Below are 13698 nucleotides of genomic sequence, written 5' to 3'. Positions count from 1 at the left end.
CAGAGTTCTTGGCATTGTGGCTTGCCGAGAATTTGGAACTGCTGATGTGGCGTGGGTGTGGCGGGCAGGGGCATGTCCAGGGGTGGGGTCAGCCGTTCTGCTGCTTATCTTAAGTAGAGAGAAGGAAGGCCTCTGTCCACCTCCCTGGAGACTGCCCTGTCCTGCTCCGTGTGCACAAAGGTCTGCCCTTTGCCCTCACCCTTCATGCTGGGCCCCCTTTGTGTCCAGCCCCTCCTAGTGGGTTGGGGTATGACCACTGGACATGGGAGTCACAGTGGTCATACCACTTACAGCCTTGTGCAACTGCTTCCTCCACACTGAACCCTGTGGCCTGTGGCTGACCCTGGGTTCCAGCTATAAGCCTCACAGACCCGTGCTCAGGACTTGTGGGGCGCGGGGAGCTTGTAGGCTCCAGTGACTCGGTCACCCTGACACCTCTCTCCTTCCCTGCAGCCTCTTTGAGCACTACTGCTACTCCCGGGGCGGCATGCGCCACAGCTCCTACACCTGCATCTGCAGCAGGTGAGTGGGCCTCCTGGACCGCGTGAGTGAGGATGGCTGCAGGGGAGCTGGGGGGAAGGCGAGGGAGCTCCACCACTCCCCAACTAGAAGCACTTGCTTGCTTGCATGCCCAGCCAGTGCCCACCAAGGTCCTGGGAGCTGAGGTCGCCTCTCCCTGCTCCGGCCAGTGTGTGAAGGCAGGAGCCCAGCCGCCCCCCTGACATGACCTCCCTTCCCGTCTACAGGGGCCGCTCCTCCTGGGGGCCACTGGCTTTCCTCACCCCTTCCACTCAGGCACACACTGAACATGTGGGGCCCGGGCTGTGACAGCTTCTATGTACAGCGGGGATGGGGGGAGCTATGGTTGTGTGTCTCTGTGTGTGTCTGTGTGTGTGTCTGTGTGTGCCTGTGTGTGTGTGTGTGTCTGTGTGTGTGTGCCTGTGTGTGTAGCAGTCCACGTGGCTTTGCAGGGAACATCAAAACTGTGGAAGGGCCCCTGGGGCTCCATGGTGGGAGGTGTCACTGTGGGCATGTCTGCATGTGGCACGTTGTGGCCAGGGGCAGGGTGGGTCAGTGCACATGTCACCTGATGGTGGCAAGGCGTACTTGGGGACACAGAGTAGAAATGACCATGAACATAGGGGCGGCTCATGGTTGTGAGCATGTATTTCCATGGTCTTCAGGGGTGTGCACAGCTATGTGGGTGTCTATGTGACTGTGTGTTGCTATAGGTACGTCTTTGAGGGGCACATCCTGGCCGTGGGTGGTCCCCTCGTCCCCTGGGCTCACCCATCTTGTCTCCCCACACTGAGTCCCTCGGGGCAGACGGTCTGGCCGCAGCTCAGCCAGGACAGAGCCGGCAGCTCTGCGGATGTGCACGTCCTCAGCACATGAATAATACATGTGAACATCTCAGTCCTTGGAAATGTTCTTCTCTGGTGGATAGAGAGAAAAATCATTATTTCTACTTTTATGATTCCTGAGACTCCCGAACGGGGCCATAAATATTATACCCAGGCGGGTTTTTTTCCCTTTAGACAGACTTAAAAGTCTTTTTTTTCTTAAAGGCATCGCTCATCAGAGAAGCTCTCTAGAACAGGGGAGCGAGGAGCCGCTGGTGCCCCTGTCTGTGGCCCAGGACTCCTGGCAGCCCCTGGCCCAGCCCGGCCCTTCCCGACGGGCCCCCTACTCCCTTCAGCCACCAGGAAAAGAGGTCTCTCCAGACCCCCTTCCCCAGGCCTCAGACCCTTGCTCCCCACTCTGCTCTTCGCACATGCTGCCTACATCAGGCTCACACCCCGGCCCCAAGGGCACCAGCCTGAGTAGCATCAGCTGGGGAAGCCCTTATAGGCAGGGCCCCTTTACTCTGAGAGGCTACTCGCCAGTGCGTGATGGGGGGTGCCAAGGCCACCAGGACCCCTGCCCCACCTCAGGCTGTTGGCGTGGTCTAGCCACTCCTGGGCCTCACGGGGCGGGGGATGGGGCGCCAGCCTCTGGGGCCTGTGGGTGAAGGTGAGCTGCTGACCTCCCCTTGCGCTCGGCAGTGGTGAGAACGCGGCAGTGCTGCACTACGGACACGCCGGGGCCCCCAACGACCGGACCATCCAGGACGGAGACATGTGGTGAGTGAGGCCAGCCCCGAGCTGCCCCTGCCCTGGCTCTGCGTGCGAACCTTGGGGCTGTGGTGGGGCTCGGCTCACAGCGACTAACTGGGGTCCCTTAGCCCCACCCTGAGAGGGCCGAGCACAGCGAGGCCCCTGCTCCTGCACTGGGCCTGACTCCTCTGCACAGGTGCTGGCCTGCGTGCGCCTCGTCTCCAGGGGCAGGGACGCACCGAGGACGCGGGCGGGGGCCTATAGAACTGTGGGACGGTGGGCTCTCTCAAAAGGGCCTGAACTGTACCCCAGCTCCTTCCTCTGTCTCTGCATTCAGCACCCACTACATTCACACCTCTGTCTCGGGAGCTGGAAGGTGGGCACCTTAGTCTGGAGCAGAGAAGACCCATAGGGAGCCTCTCCCCCTCTGAAACCTGCCCACCTCAGCCACAGGACCCCTTGATGTAAGCGGCCGTTAGGGAGGTCAGAGGTGGTACTTCACCCCAGGCTGTTTGCAGGGCTTTTCTGAGCACAGTTTGACATGCTCCCAGCTCCTCACGACCGAGCGGATGTGGGCAGGACCCGCCGCTCTCACCCTCCGATGGCCTCTCCGTTGATGGCGTCTCGGGATCCTGCTCGCGGACCCATAGTGTGTAGGGCTCGTGCTAGGCACAGACCCCACCTCGCTAGGCCTTGGGACGGGTCTGTGGGTGCCTCACTGATGCAGACCAGACACTACCCCCTGTCCTCCCCATCACTCAGACATCAGGCAGGCCGGTCCTGGCTACCTCGGGGCTACTAAGAGCTACGCAGGGGCCATAAGCCCCATAGGGCTGCCCTGTCTCAGCCTCCTTGCCGTGGTCATCAGCCTGTAGGGGAGGGGTGGGGAGGGTGCGCTCACTCTCCCACCTGGTTCTTCGGTGCCTTTACCTCCTATTGCTGCGGCTCCTGAGCACGGCTCCCCAGGCGTCTTCTGGGCAGTGCCATGCTTCCTCTCAGGTCTCTCGTGTGCCCTGCTAGGCTCAGTCCCTGAACTGGAGTTCCGTGATGCCTGCGCCTGGGGTTCCCTGGCCCATGTTCATTGGGGGCATGAGAGCTGAGGGATGTGCTCTGAGTTGTCATTGCCAAGTGTGTGCAGGAACCCACCTGATCCCAAGGTCCCCCTGCCACAGGATGTGCCGGGCACTGCGACTGGTCACCGTCTCTCCACTCACTCAGGGTCAGCAGCTAGACACCAGGTTCTGGCTCAGGCCACATTGGTAGGAGCCCAGCTCAGCCCTCTGGGAGGAAACAAAGCCATTTAGTTCCCTCTCTGAGCCTCAGTTTACTCATCTGCGAATAGAGGTGGCACGCACCTCTCAGGACTGCATGGGGTGCCGAAGGGACATGTCACGGACACAAATGCTGAGCCGACGTACCTTCTCCCCAGGGGCCTGGACTGGGAGCACACAGAGGGGGATACCCAGAGTGGCCTGGAGGTAGACAGGAGCGCTACTGCTCCCTGAGACCCTCTCAAAGTGTCTTAACAGCCTTCCTGGCTTGAGGGCCAAGGGGCGTGCAGCAGCCTTGACAAGGCTTTCCCCTGGGCCTGGCATCAGGGACATCTGTTTATGTAGATTTTCTCACCCTGTTCCCACGAGGCGGGCATCTCTCCCCTCAACACGTGCAGGCAAGGTCACTAACCTAAGGCGGTACCAGGTGCAGGGCCAGAGGGTTTCGGGGAAGGGTTGGTTGCCTCAGACTTGCCTCAGCTAGAGACCAAGGCAAGAGAGGGGAGGGCCCTGCCCTCTGGGCCAAAGCTGAGCACTAGTGGCCCCAAGGAGAGACCGCCTGGCCTCTTCAGGGACTCTCAACTCCTGTAACCTTTCCTAACGCTCCTTGACTCTGTGGCCTGTTCTGACTGGGAGACCAGGATGTGGGAACCCAGTACCCAGGCTGAGGCAGGGTCCCAGCCACACCTGTGGTCCCAGCTGTCTGGGGGCAGCTCTGAACAGCTGGAAGGCCCTGCACTGGGGCCATGTAGCCACGAGTGTTTCTTTCCTGTGAGCTCGGCACACTCCAAAGGAAGCGACTGCTACTCCACTTTCCTCCTTATCTGCCCCAAAGAGTGTCCTCATCCCGTGAAAGGCCAGTGCCAGCTCTGTTCCCGGAGGAGCCCCTAACAAGGTGGGCCTGGCTGACCAGGGCACAGCGGACTTCTGGCCTGCACTTGGCCCAGGTGCTGTGTCCTCAGCCCTCCTGGCAGCGCATGGCACCTGTGTCTCCCAGTCACAGCTTTAGTGACGGAAGAGAGCCAAGGAATCCCGTGGATGTTAATGCCAAGCCCAAATTTTATTTTTCTAGTGCCAGCTTTGAAATGTAGCCAGTAGAATAATTATGAGTTTATTATAGTCAATTTATTATGCAGCATTTAGAACAACATGTTTTGTTGATTACTGCTACTGCCAAATTGCTGGCGGCATTTATAAGCCATTGTTTTATTGAAATTGATCTTTGAGCACCCAGTACGTTCGGTAAATAATAAATCACTCTGTTATCCCAACATAAAAGCCACAACACTTCATCATAAGATATGAAACCAAAATATGAGCATAATGCAAAATGATTCCTGAAGCTGAGTCTCCCAGAGCACTGAGAGGAATCCAGGCCCCTGTCGGGGTGGCACGCTCTGTGCCTCTTGACGTCCAGTGAAATGCCCCACGGTTATTTTAACATTAGTCATGGGACTATTTGGGGACTAGAGCTGGTTCCCGGGAGTCAGACTCTATTGGAGAAGGTGGGGAGTAGATGCTGAGCGCAGCCAGCCCTTTCTGTCCCTCTCCCTACAGTCCTGGATGCCTCTCCCCTACTCGCCCCCCCCCCCCGCCCCCCACACACACGCACAGGGATCCTAAGAGAGGTGGGGCCGTGTGATGATGAGCACGGAAGGTCCCCAGTTCAATTTCCTGTCCTCCGCAGCTGAGTGGCCATTCCTCTGAGCCTCAGTTTCTCCGTCAGTCATTGGGGTAATGTAACACCTGGCTCTGGGGGGATTCAGTGATAAGTGCAAAGTGCTGAGCATGGAGCCTGGCACAGCCTGACCCTCAGCAGGTGAGAGCTGCATGCAGTGGCCACCGCCTAGAGACAGGCGGCGGCTTCTACCTGTGCTCCAGGCCCCTGAAACCCCAGCTAGTTCCAAGGTAGGCTGAAAGTGAGAGCCACCAGGCCTACTTTATTCACCAGGTGTGTCCCAGGTGGAGCATGAGGCTGGCCAGGCCCACCTCCCATGCCCCTCCCATGCCTCTGTCCTTCCAGTACCAGGAGCTTTCCCGGAGCTGGACCATGGTCCCTGTTACTGTCATGGCTCTGTAAATTGGGGCCTGTAAGTTCTTATTCCACGCCAGACTTGTCACTCAAGAGCTGAGAAGAGCATTTCAAGGACCACTCCTCACACCACACCATCTTCTTATCACCTCCTACTCTTGCCCAATGCCCCCCAAATCAGCTCAGGCTTCGGAAACAAGACCCCACGGTGGGTGGAGGTGCCCAGGACTAGCGTGCTGCCCAGAGCCACCAGGGGGCGCCCTTGTCCATTTTAAATCTACTGAAAAACAGCACGCTCAGAGTTGGGCCCACTCTTGTGCTGGACTCCCAGGTCTGAGGCCAGCCTTAGCACCCACTGCACCTCCTGGGCTCATCAGCAGGCTCACCCCATGGCGAAGAGATGGGAGTCCAAGGTGTGCTTCCAGTAGGCTCCGATTTGGGAAACAGCTAGGAATCCCCCCTCCCCCTTCCTCCCTCCCCCACCATCTGATCATATGGCAGAGAGAGTGGTGCCTGGGAAAGGATGTTTTGTGGCCCTTCTCAGAACCTTAGAACACCAGTCTAAGGATGCCCAGACCTTGGTTACCCATCCGCAGGTGGCATGTGGGTGGCGAGCCAGACCTCCCAGCACTGGCCAGGAGAGGGCAGCATTGTCTCAGGACACAGGGGCCAGGCCTCCTCCCTGCAGACTGTTAGGGGCAAAGGCCTGTCTCAGCCCTACGCTCAGCAGCCATCTAGGTGGCATCTCCCCTTCTCCATCCCTGTCATGGGACTAGCACCCGGTCTGTCTCCTCACCCTGGTGATCTCAGCCTGAAGCCCCAGTTCCCATATGCCTTGTCTGGCTGACCAGTGAAGGTGGGGACGCAGCTCCCATTCGCCAAAGCCCCGGACAGATACGGGCTACCAGTGTCCTCCCAGGGAAGCCCTCGAAGACGCCCGAACTGCTGTCAGCGTGTAAGTGGCATGTGCTGCTGCTCCCGCTGCCCGTGCCACATCCTCTAGCCTAAGTGGCCTCAGAGACTCTGCACAGCTGCCCCTGAGGCGCCCCGTCCCTTCCTCCTGGAGATGAGGAGACAGCCCCAAGAGAGGTCATGGCCAGGGCCAGCTCTTTCCCCACCTGGCCACTCGTGTCCTGCCCGCAGGAGCATTGCCAGCTGGCTCCTTCCTACCCCTTCTCTCGTCAGTTTCTTGTTAATTCTGCTGGTTCTATGTGGACAGGACATTCATTCAGATTGCTTAGGAAGGGCTCCCCCCATTTCACCCCATTTATGGGAAGCAGCCTATATCTCAGTCACAGATATGCTACTCCCTGTGGGCTATGGGGTGCTCTCTCTTCACCCAGGGCATCTCTCGGGTACCACAGGCTATGATGAGACAGTTCTGCTCGCTTCTGGTGGCTGCATGGTCTGATGTCTGTCTGGTGTCTGCACATTGCAGCCCTCAAGTCTGGCAGGGGGCTCCTCCCCAGCTGGCACGGGGCTGGGGTCGAGGAGCCTCTAAGTCCCACTTTTCCTGGTGCCAGGTGCCTCAGTGGGCTTTAGAGTACAAGTGTTATCCATAGGGCCTGCGCCCTGATGCCAGGCCAAGCCTAGCCCAGGCCCTCCGCCTGCTGTTACCTCAGAAAAATACCTGATTGTCACCAGCCAGCCCCATCCTGAGGATTTCATGGTCTTAAGGACATGCCCAGTCCTCGGAACAAGAATAACGTTCTCAAGAGGGCACAGGCCCTGGTCAGCCATCTGTCCAGCCCAGTGGCCATGGCCTTCAAAGTTCTTTCCAGCAAGAAGTACCGTTTACGTTCGCACATGCACATGTACCTACGTTGTGACCAGGCGCCCTGACCATGTGTTTTCTGTCCCCCTGTTTATGTGTCTTACCCGCACCCCCTCAGTTACTTCACAGCCCACAGTGTGAAAAGCACCGACCCAGACAGGCCGGGCGCTCGCAGACATCACGGGACACTGCTTACCGAGAAAAGTGAAACGCAGCGTGTGCCGCGCGCGTGACGCCGACTCACTCCTTCCCCTGCAGAGGCTGCTGCCCTGCTCGCCGGCCCTCGGCCCCCGCGTCGTGGTGGCAGCAAGCTCTTGGGGGGGGCGGCCGCTGGGTCCCACCCACGCACCACGCCGAGTGCCGCGTGCTGTCCTTCCTGGGGACCTGGTCCCACACTGGTGCTGTTTCTCCCCCACATCGCCTGTGCGACAGTAACAGTAGTTCTTTCCAGACACACAGGAGGCCCCCAGCACATGCCTGCTCTTGTCACTGTGTGTGCTGGGGATTTCTGGCTATGGCCCCACGGGGGCAGGTCTCCTGCGGCTGGGTTGGGGACCAGGGACGCCCAGAAGGCACTGAGAAGAGATCCACTTGGTGGGTCAGCCTGGGGCACTGAGGGAGCCTCCAGGATTCCCAGTGATGGCGTTTGCCCCCCTGGTCACACCGGGGCCCTGACACTCCATGGAGGGTCTGGCTGGGCGTGAGTTCAGGGCCTCATCTGCGGGGCTGCCCACAGCAGCACATGAACGAGAAGTGACCGGTACGCTTTCCTTTCTGTCTCACGCTAAGGTCTGAAGGGAAGCAAGAGTTTCCTGCTGCTCAGAAATCCCCTGGCTGGGCATGCAGACTGGGCAGCTGCAGGCTGCGGTCTGAGATGCTCCTGTCTTGAATAGGTCTGTGTGCATGCACGCACGCGTATGTCAAACGTCAGCCCTGGGTGCAAGGTGGCTGAGTGTTCTGCCACGGCTCGGGGGGTTAAAACGAAGCTTCAGACCAAGTGCAGAGTGGCCCTTGTGTTAGCACGACGACATTTCCCCCAAACTGCTCCCAAGCCGCATCACTGGCCACACCATCTTGTAGGCCTTCCTGTAGGCTGGCTGGTCCCTGCAGTGGGGCTGAGGGAGCTGAGGGGCCCCGGGGAGGGTCTGGGTGAGCCAGTGGTGGCAGGTAGCCCGGGCATGAAGCTGCCCGGGAGGAGCCAATGGAAGACAGAACCTCTCATCCCAGCCAGAAATAGAAGCAGATGAACACATGCAAGGAACGAGAGGCCAGCATATTGCTCGGAGATGTGTAATATCTCCCCAGATGTCTTAGATTATCACACATATTCACGCGGCCAAAGATGGTAGGGTTCCTGGTGATGTCCCCAGGCAGCCAGAGAGGAGGGATCCTGCATTCTCGGTTGAGCCAAAGTATGACTGAATTCTCCATTGTCAGTTTGCATTCAGAGGACGGATGAAGTGGACACAGAGGAGTTGGAGGGAGGTGATTTATAAAAGAGATGGCTTTCGTCCCTGGATACCAGAATGGCTTGAATCTGAATTACTTATGTGTGTAGGAACTCTGAGGGGGACTTTAAAAAAAAAAAAAAAGAAAAGAAAAGAAAGATAGGGAACTGAGAGCACGAAAATAGCCCGGAGCCCCGTGCCTGCGCGTTGCTGGCGGGGTGTACACTTCCTTCTCCAGAAAGCGGAGGATTTTAAAGCAAAAAACACAGCTGAAGCCTTCTAGAATCTGAGCGATAAAGCCAGACTGGCCGAGGAACTCCAGGCTCCCACCATCCCATGTTCTTTGGGTCTTTTGAGGCAGGTTTGGAGAACTTGGTCCAGAGGCTTGTCTGCCTGGGGAAGATTCTCGTTTTCACTGCTTTAAATTCCTCCAGCATTTGGTATGCTCTTGTGGGCTTCCTGGTTTTTTAAACAGTGCAATTTCTGTTTTTCTTTGAGATTAACACAGTGCAATAGATTTTCTGTCTGGGACTGCTGCTGCAGGTCGCTCTGTGACGTGTCGGCCTGCTGGGATCTGTGTCCCCTATGCTCCTGGCTCTGTCCTGTCTGCTCAGGCCATTCCTGTATGTTCTGAATCAACAAACCACAAACCATTTTCCTCTGTTGCCTCTGAGGAGCCCAAATGAAAATGCTCCCGGGTGAAACTGGCTATGGCCCTGCGCAGCTCCGCCCCCGGGCCTGCCCGCACCGGCCCGAGAGGACACGGGCCTGCGGCACTGGTGCTGTCCCCATTTTACAGGTGGAAAAACAGGTCCCAAAGGCCACGTGCCAGAGCCAGGACAGGAGAGCCCATTTCTCTCTGGCCCCCGAGCTGCTGACCCCCTGGCTCAGGGCTTTGCTGGACCAGTGTTGGGAGCCTCGATTTCCCTGCAGTTCAGGGCTAAGGTGTGGCCGCCCTCCCAGCCAGCTCCGGGGGAGTGTGCCCGGGGCAGGAGTAAGCCTGCAGGCAGCTGCTGGCCCAAACAGCCTGTTGAATCTGCAGCCTGCTGGGGAACAGATGCCTGGGTGTGTCTGTTCGGGGCCTCTCTCTGGTCGGTCCCAGCTGCCACAATGGGCTTGGGCGGGTCACCTCAAGTGAGGCCCAAATCCTTCCATCGGCCTACCCCAGGCAGGATCCCCCCAAGTTTGTGACTTTGACCCAACCCAGAGTTCCCCTGCCATGCTGCTGGGGGCTCTCCCCCCTCCGCCCCCTGAGAATCACCTGAGGTCTTATCTGGTGCTTTTTGCACTGTTTACACTGCTTATGGTGTTTTGCAATCGAGAAAAGGCAGGAGATTAAAAAGTGCCCGGCTGGGGACTTTGGATTCCATCAAAGCATCCGAGGATCCTGAGCATTCAAGTTTTTCCTTTAAAAATCTTTCTGTGGAGTTGCTGGCGCTGCCTGTCAGACTACTCCTGGCTCCACTCACAGGGCAGGAGTCCCCCGCTCTGTCGTGTGGGATAGGGGGCCCCGGAGGCACAGGCAGCCTCTGAGTGGCTGTGTTTTCCATTAGAATTTGGGTTTGGGTGAGAGGCGCTTGTAGTGGAAGGTGAGGCCCTGCCCCTGGGTTCAGATTTGCCGGGATGCGTGTGGCTTCAGACGGAACCCATGGGAAGCTGGGAGCCAAGCACCGAGCGGAGCTTGGGTCCAGCCAGGCATAGAGGGCACTCAAAGAGGGCAGCCCTGGCCCCCTCAGCTCCACCGGGCGCTGTGGTCCCTCAGCCCTGAAAACACAGTTGGTCTAGCCTGGGGCTAGACCAATGTCCCTCTGCCCGTGAAGGAGCTGAGGGGACTGGTGGGTGCTCAGTGCCTGTTGAGGTGCTCAGGTGGGACAGGGTGGGGAGGGGTACCCAGCCCATGTGCCCCCACTCCTCTCACTGGAGCCCCTATCAGCCTGGGGACCCATTGGGAGCCAGGCCTGGACCTAGCTGCCCTCCATGTTTCCTGCCTCATCCTAGTGTGGAGGGTGTGCGGGCCGGGATTCCTCCCTGCCTTGACCAGCGAGGCCCCTGAGGCCCAGAGGTCCTGTGGGAGCAGGACTGGGCCCCCCTCGGCCTCACTGCACCAGAGCCCTGTCACGGGATGTCCAGGGGGCAGGCTCAGCTGGGCTCATCCTCCTGACTCAGCAGGCCTGCCCATGTGTCCCAGCGCAGTCCTGCCCTGCTGGCTCACGGCTCCCAGCTCCAGGTCTTATGTGTCCTCCCACTCTCCACTCCCTCCCTGTGGGCCTGCTGGTCCCCACTCTGCCACCTGGGGATGCTGCAGCTCCGGGTAGCCCCCAGGGGCAGGGCGTGAAAGCCCCGCTGGACGGGAAGGCTGCCCTCTGCAGTATCCTCCCTGCTCCTCCCTCAGGCCCTGCAGAGCATGTCTGTCCCATCCCACCAGGGAGAGGGGTGCCTTTCTTTGGCCAAGGGGACCCCTGAGCTGGAGCCGAGCCATTGGCTGGGTTTTCATTCAGACCCCAGGGCCTGAGCGAGGCAGGTGGCGCAGCTCAGCCCACGTTCTGTCAGGTGGTGTGTCCATTCCAGGGTCCCTGTCCAGCTCCCATGTGCATCGCCCCATGGCTGTAGCCATGCCCTGTGCTGGGTGCAGGGCAGCCCTGGGAAAGTCTCTTGGAATACTCACGTGGAGGCCAGGTGGTGGGTGGGGTTTTGGGAACATCTCCGCCCCTCCCTCATTCTCCAAGTGAGTTCCCACAGCTGGGAATCAAGTGGCCTGGCCAGCGTAGGCTGTCGAGGGCGGGGCGTGTGTGCAGGGTCAGCCCTACACCCCCCAGCCTGTTGCTTTAGGGCTAGAGGTCTCCCAGGATGGCACAGGGTTCCTTTGCTGCTCATGGACCGTGAGAAGACACCAGAGCAGGAGTCCCCAAACTGCTGCCCGAACTGGTCACATGGCAAGATGGCTCAGGCTCAGTACCATGATGTGTCCAGAACTCAGCCCGTGAGCACTGGGAGGGAGGAAAGCATTGGAGCAGGAGTGTCCCCAAGCCTCCCGCCAGCCTCATGCCTGCCTCTCCCCACAGCCTGTTTGACATGGGTGGTGAGTATTACTGCTACTCTTCTGACATCACGTGCTCCTTTCCTGCCAATGGCAAGTTCACCGAAAACCAAAAGGCCATCTACGAGGCGGTGCTGCGGAGCTGTCGTGCTGTCATGAGCGCCATGAAGCCAGGTGAGGGCAAGGGCGGGGGCCTGTGGGGATGGCCGCCTGGCGTGGGGGTGCGAGGCGGCCGTACATCTGGCTCCATCCTCTGAGGTGGCAGGGTGCCTCAGAGAAGCAGGCCCTTACCCTCCGACCCGAATCCATCCCTGCCTCATGTGCTAGGCTGGTAAGACTCTGGTTGGTGTCATGTCCCCAGGGTCACTCCTAGGAAAGAGCTGGGGATCAGGGAACTCAGCCCAAGGTCATCCCATGTCCCGTCTGACTTCCACCTACACACCCCCTGCCTGCACTGACTGCTGGGATGTAAGTGAGTCCCCCGCCCTGTCCTGAAGCAGAGTCTGCAGCAGGGAGGGTTTGGCCAGCTCTGGACACCAGCATCTGGTTGGACTTGCGGTGCCCTCTTGTTCTGGGCCAGCAGCTGCAGCTGTGTTAGGGGTGGGGGCTAGTGTCTCTCCAGTATTCAGGGAATGGTGAGCGGAGGCTTCAGGGCCATCTGGGGACCTGGCTGTGACAGGCCTCGAAGGCTGGACTCAGTTCACACTAAATTCAGTGGGACTAAGGCAGTCAGATTTCATCTCTCTGAGGAGACTTTATTTTAAAGGAGAAAAGATTCTCAGTTTTAAAAGTGTAAAATACCGAGGATGCAGCATCTTGCAGGCCCAGAACCTGGTCGCCAGTTGTTGGGGTGAGTTACAGCCAAGCGCTGCTTTCGAGGGGTCCTCAGTAACTGCCGTTCGCAGAGAAGGCATACCGTGGGAGGCCTTTGCAGATGACTCCCCATCCAGCCAGAGGCCCGGGAGCCAGCAGGGGACGCTAGGGGAACTCCAGGCCCCGCCCCACACCCTCTTGTCCAGCGGGAACAGAGCTCAGTGATCAAACGAGCCCCAGGACAGGGAGCTCAGATATGTCCGCAAAAGGAAGACAAGGAAGGAAAACCTCAAAGTCAGCTCCTGGGGGGGACAGTGTTGATGGGACTGGCCTGGTTTATCAGTTGCGTAAGCAAACAGCACGTTTTTAAACAGCTAATTGTCTGGTTAAAAAGCAGCAACCTCTAAGCAGTAACATATACTAATTAATACGTGCTAATGTGGGACTGACTCTGGGATGAATTGTCGCATGAGGACAAAAATGCGGGATGGGGTGGCCTCATAAAGGAGAACATAGATTCTCATGTGCTTGTAAGCCCACGGAGGAGGCGCAGGACTGACGGACGAGAAGGGAGAGTGCTCACTGCGACCTTTTCACACTCCGTGACCTTTAAAACACAGCATGCGTCACCCGTTACCTGTAAAATCCAGCCTGCCGTGAGAAGCAGTCGCCCCAAGGGTGTGTCTTCTGTCTTCGCACCCTTTGCGTACACCTGGGACGGGAAGGTTTTGTTCAGTTTTGAATAACATCTGTCACTTAAATAAGTATTTTAGATGCAGTGAAAGGGTCCGGTGAATGTGCCGATCGGCCCCCAGGCGGGCTCTGTGCTGGCCACAGCCCTGAGGCAGCCATGGTCTCTTTTCCTCGCTCCCACACTGTGCCTCTGCAGCTGCACCAGGGCGGGCTGTGGCCAGGTGGGTAGGAGATTCTTTGCCCTTGCACAGGCAGTCGTGAATTTAGATGTCCCTGAGGCCCAGGCCCCAGGCTGGAAGACGCTCTGCTTCCGGGGAAGGCTGGGAAGGCGCAGGAGGCCACCCTGGCACCTCCATGCATGCACGCCCTATCGCAGTTCCCTCAAGGCACATGGCGTGGGCCTGCTTGGACCTGCTCCTGCCGCTGGCCACAGTACGGAAGTATGAGGGCTGGCAGCCACCCTCCACGTGAGACGGCGGGACCCCCAGAGTGGGGCTGTTGGGCAGGCAGGGCCTTGGAAAGACAGCATCTCCC

At 58.8% G+C, this 13698-nt stretch overlaps 1 protein-coding gene across 1 annotated transcript in view; it reads left to right on the top strand.

The window, feature by feature from the left end:
* Nucleotides 1-13698, top strand: part of PEPD (peptidase D) — a 112231-nt gene that overhangs the window by 87349 nt on the left and 11184 nt on the right. Inside the window, exons 10-12 of the mRNA XM_036231574.1 lie at nucleotides 454-522; nucleotides 2046-2123; nucleotides 11684-11832. Coding sequence (XP_036087467.1) covers nucleotides 454-522; nucleotides 2046-2123; nucleotides 11684-11832 — 296 coding nt within the window. The remainder of the gene's footprint in view (nucleotides 1-453; nucleotides 523-2045; nucleotides 2124-11683; nucleotides 11833-13698) is intronic.

Source organism: Rousettus aegyptiacus, unplaced genomic scaffold (assembly GCF_014176215.1).
Source record: "Rousettus aegyptiacus isolate mRouAeg1 unplaced genomic scaffold, mRouAeg1.p scaffold_m13_p_14, whole genome shotgun sequence".
Classification (NCBI taxonomy): Eukaryota; Metazoa; Chordata; class Mammalia; order Chiroptera; family Pteropodidae; genus Rousettus; species Rousettus aegyptiacus.
Note: the sequence above shows the minus strand (reverse complement) of the source record. Positions and strands in the feature narration are given on the sequence as shown.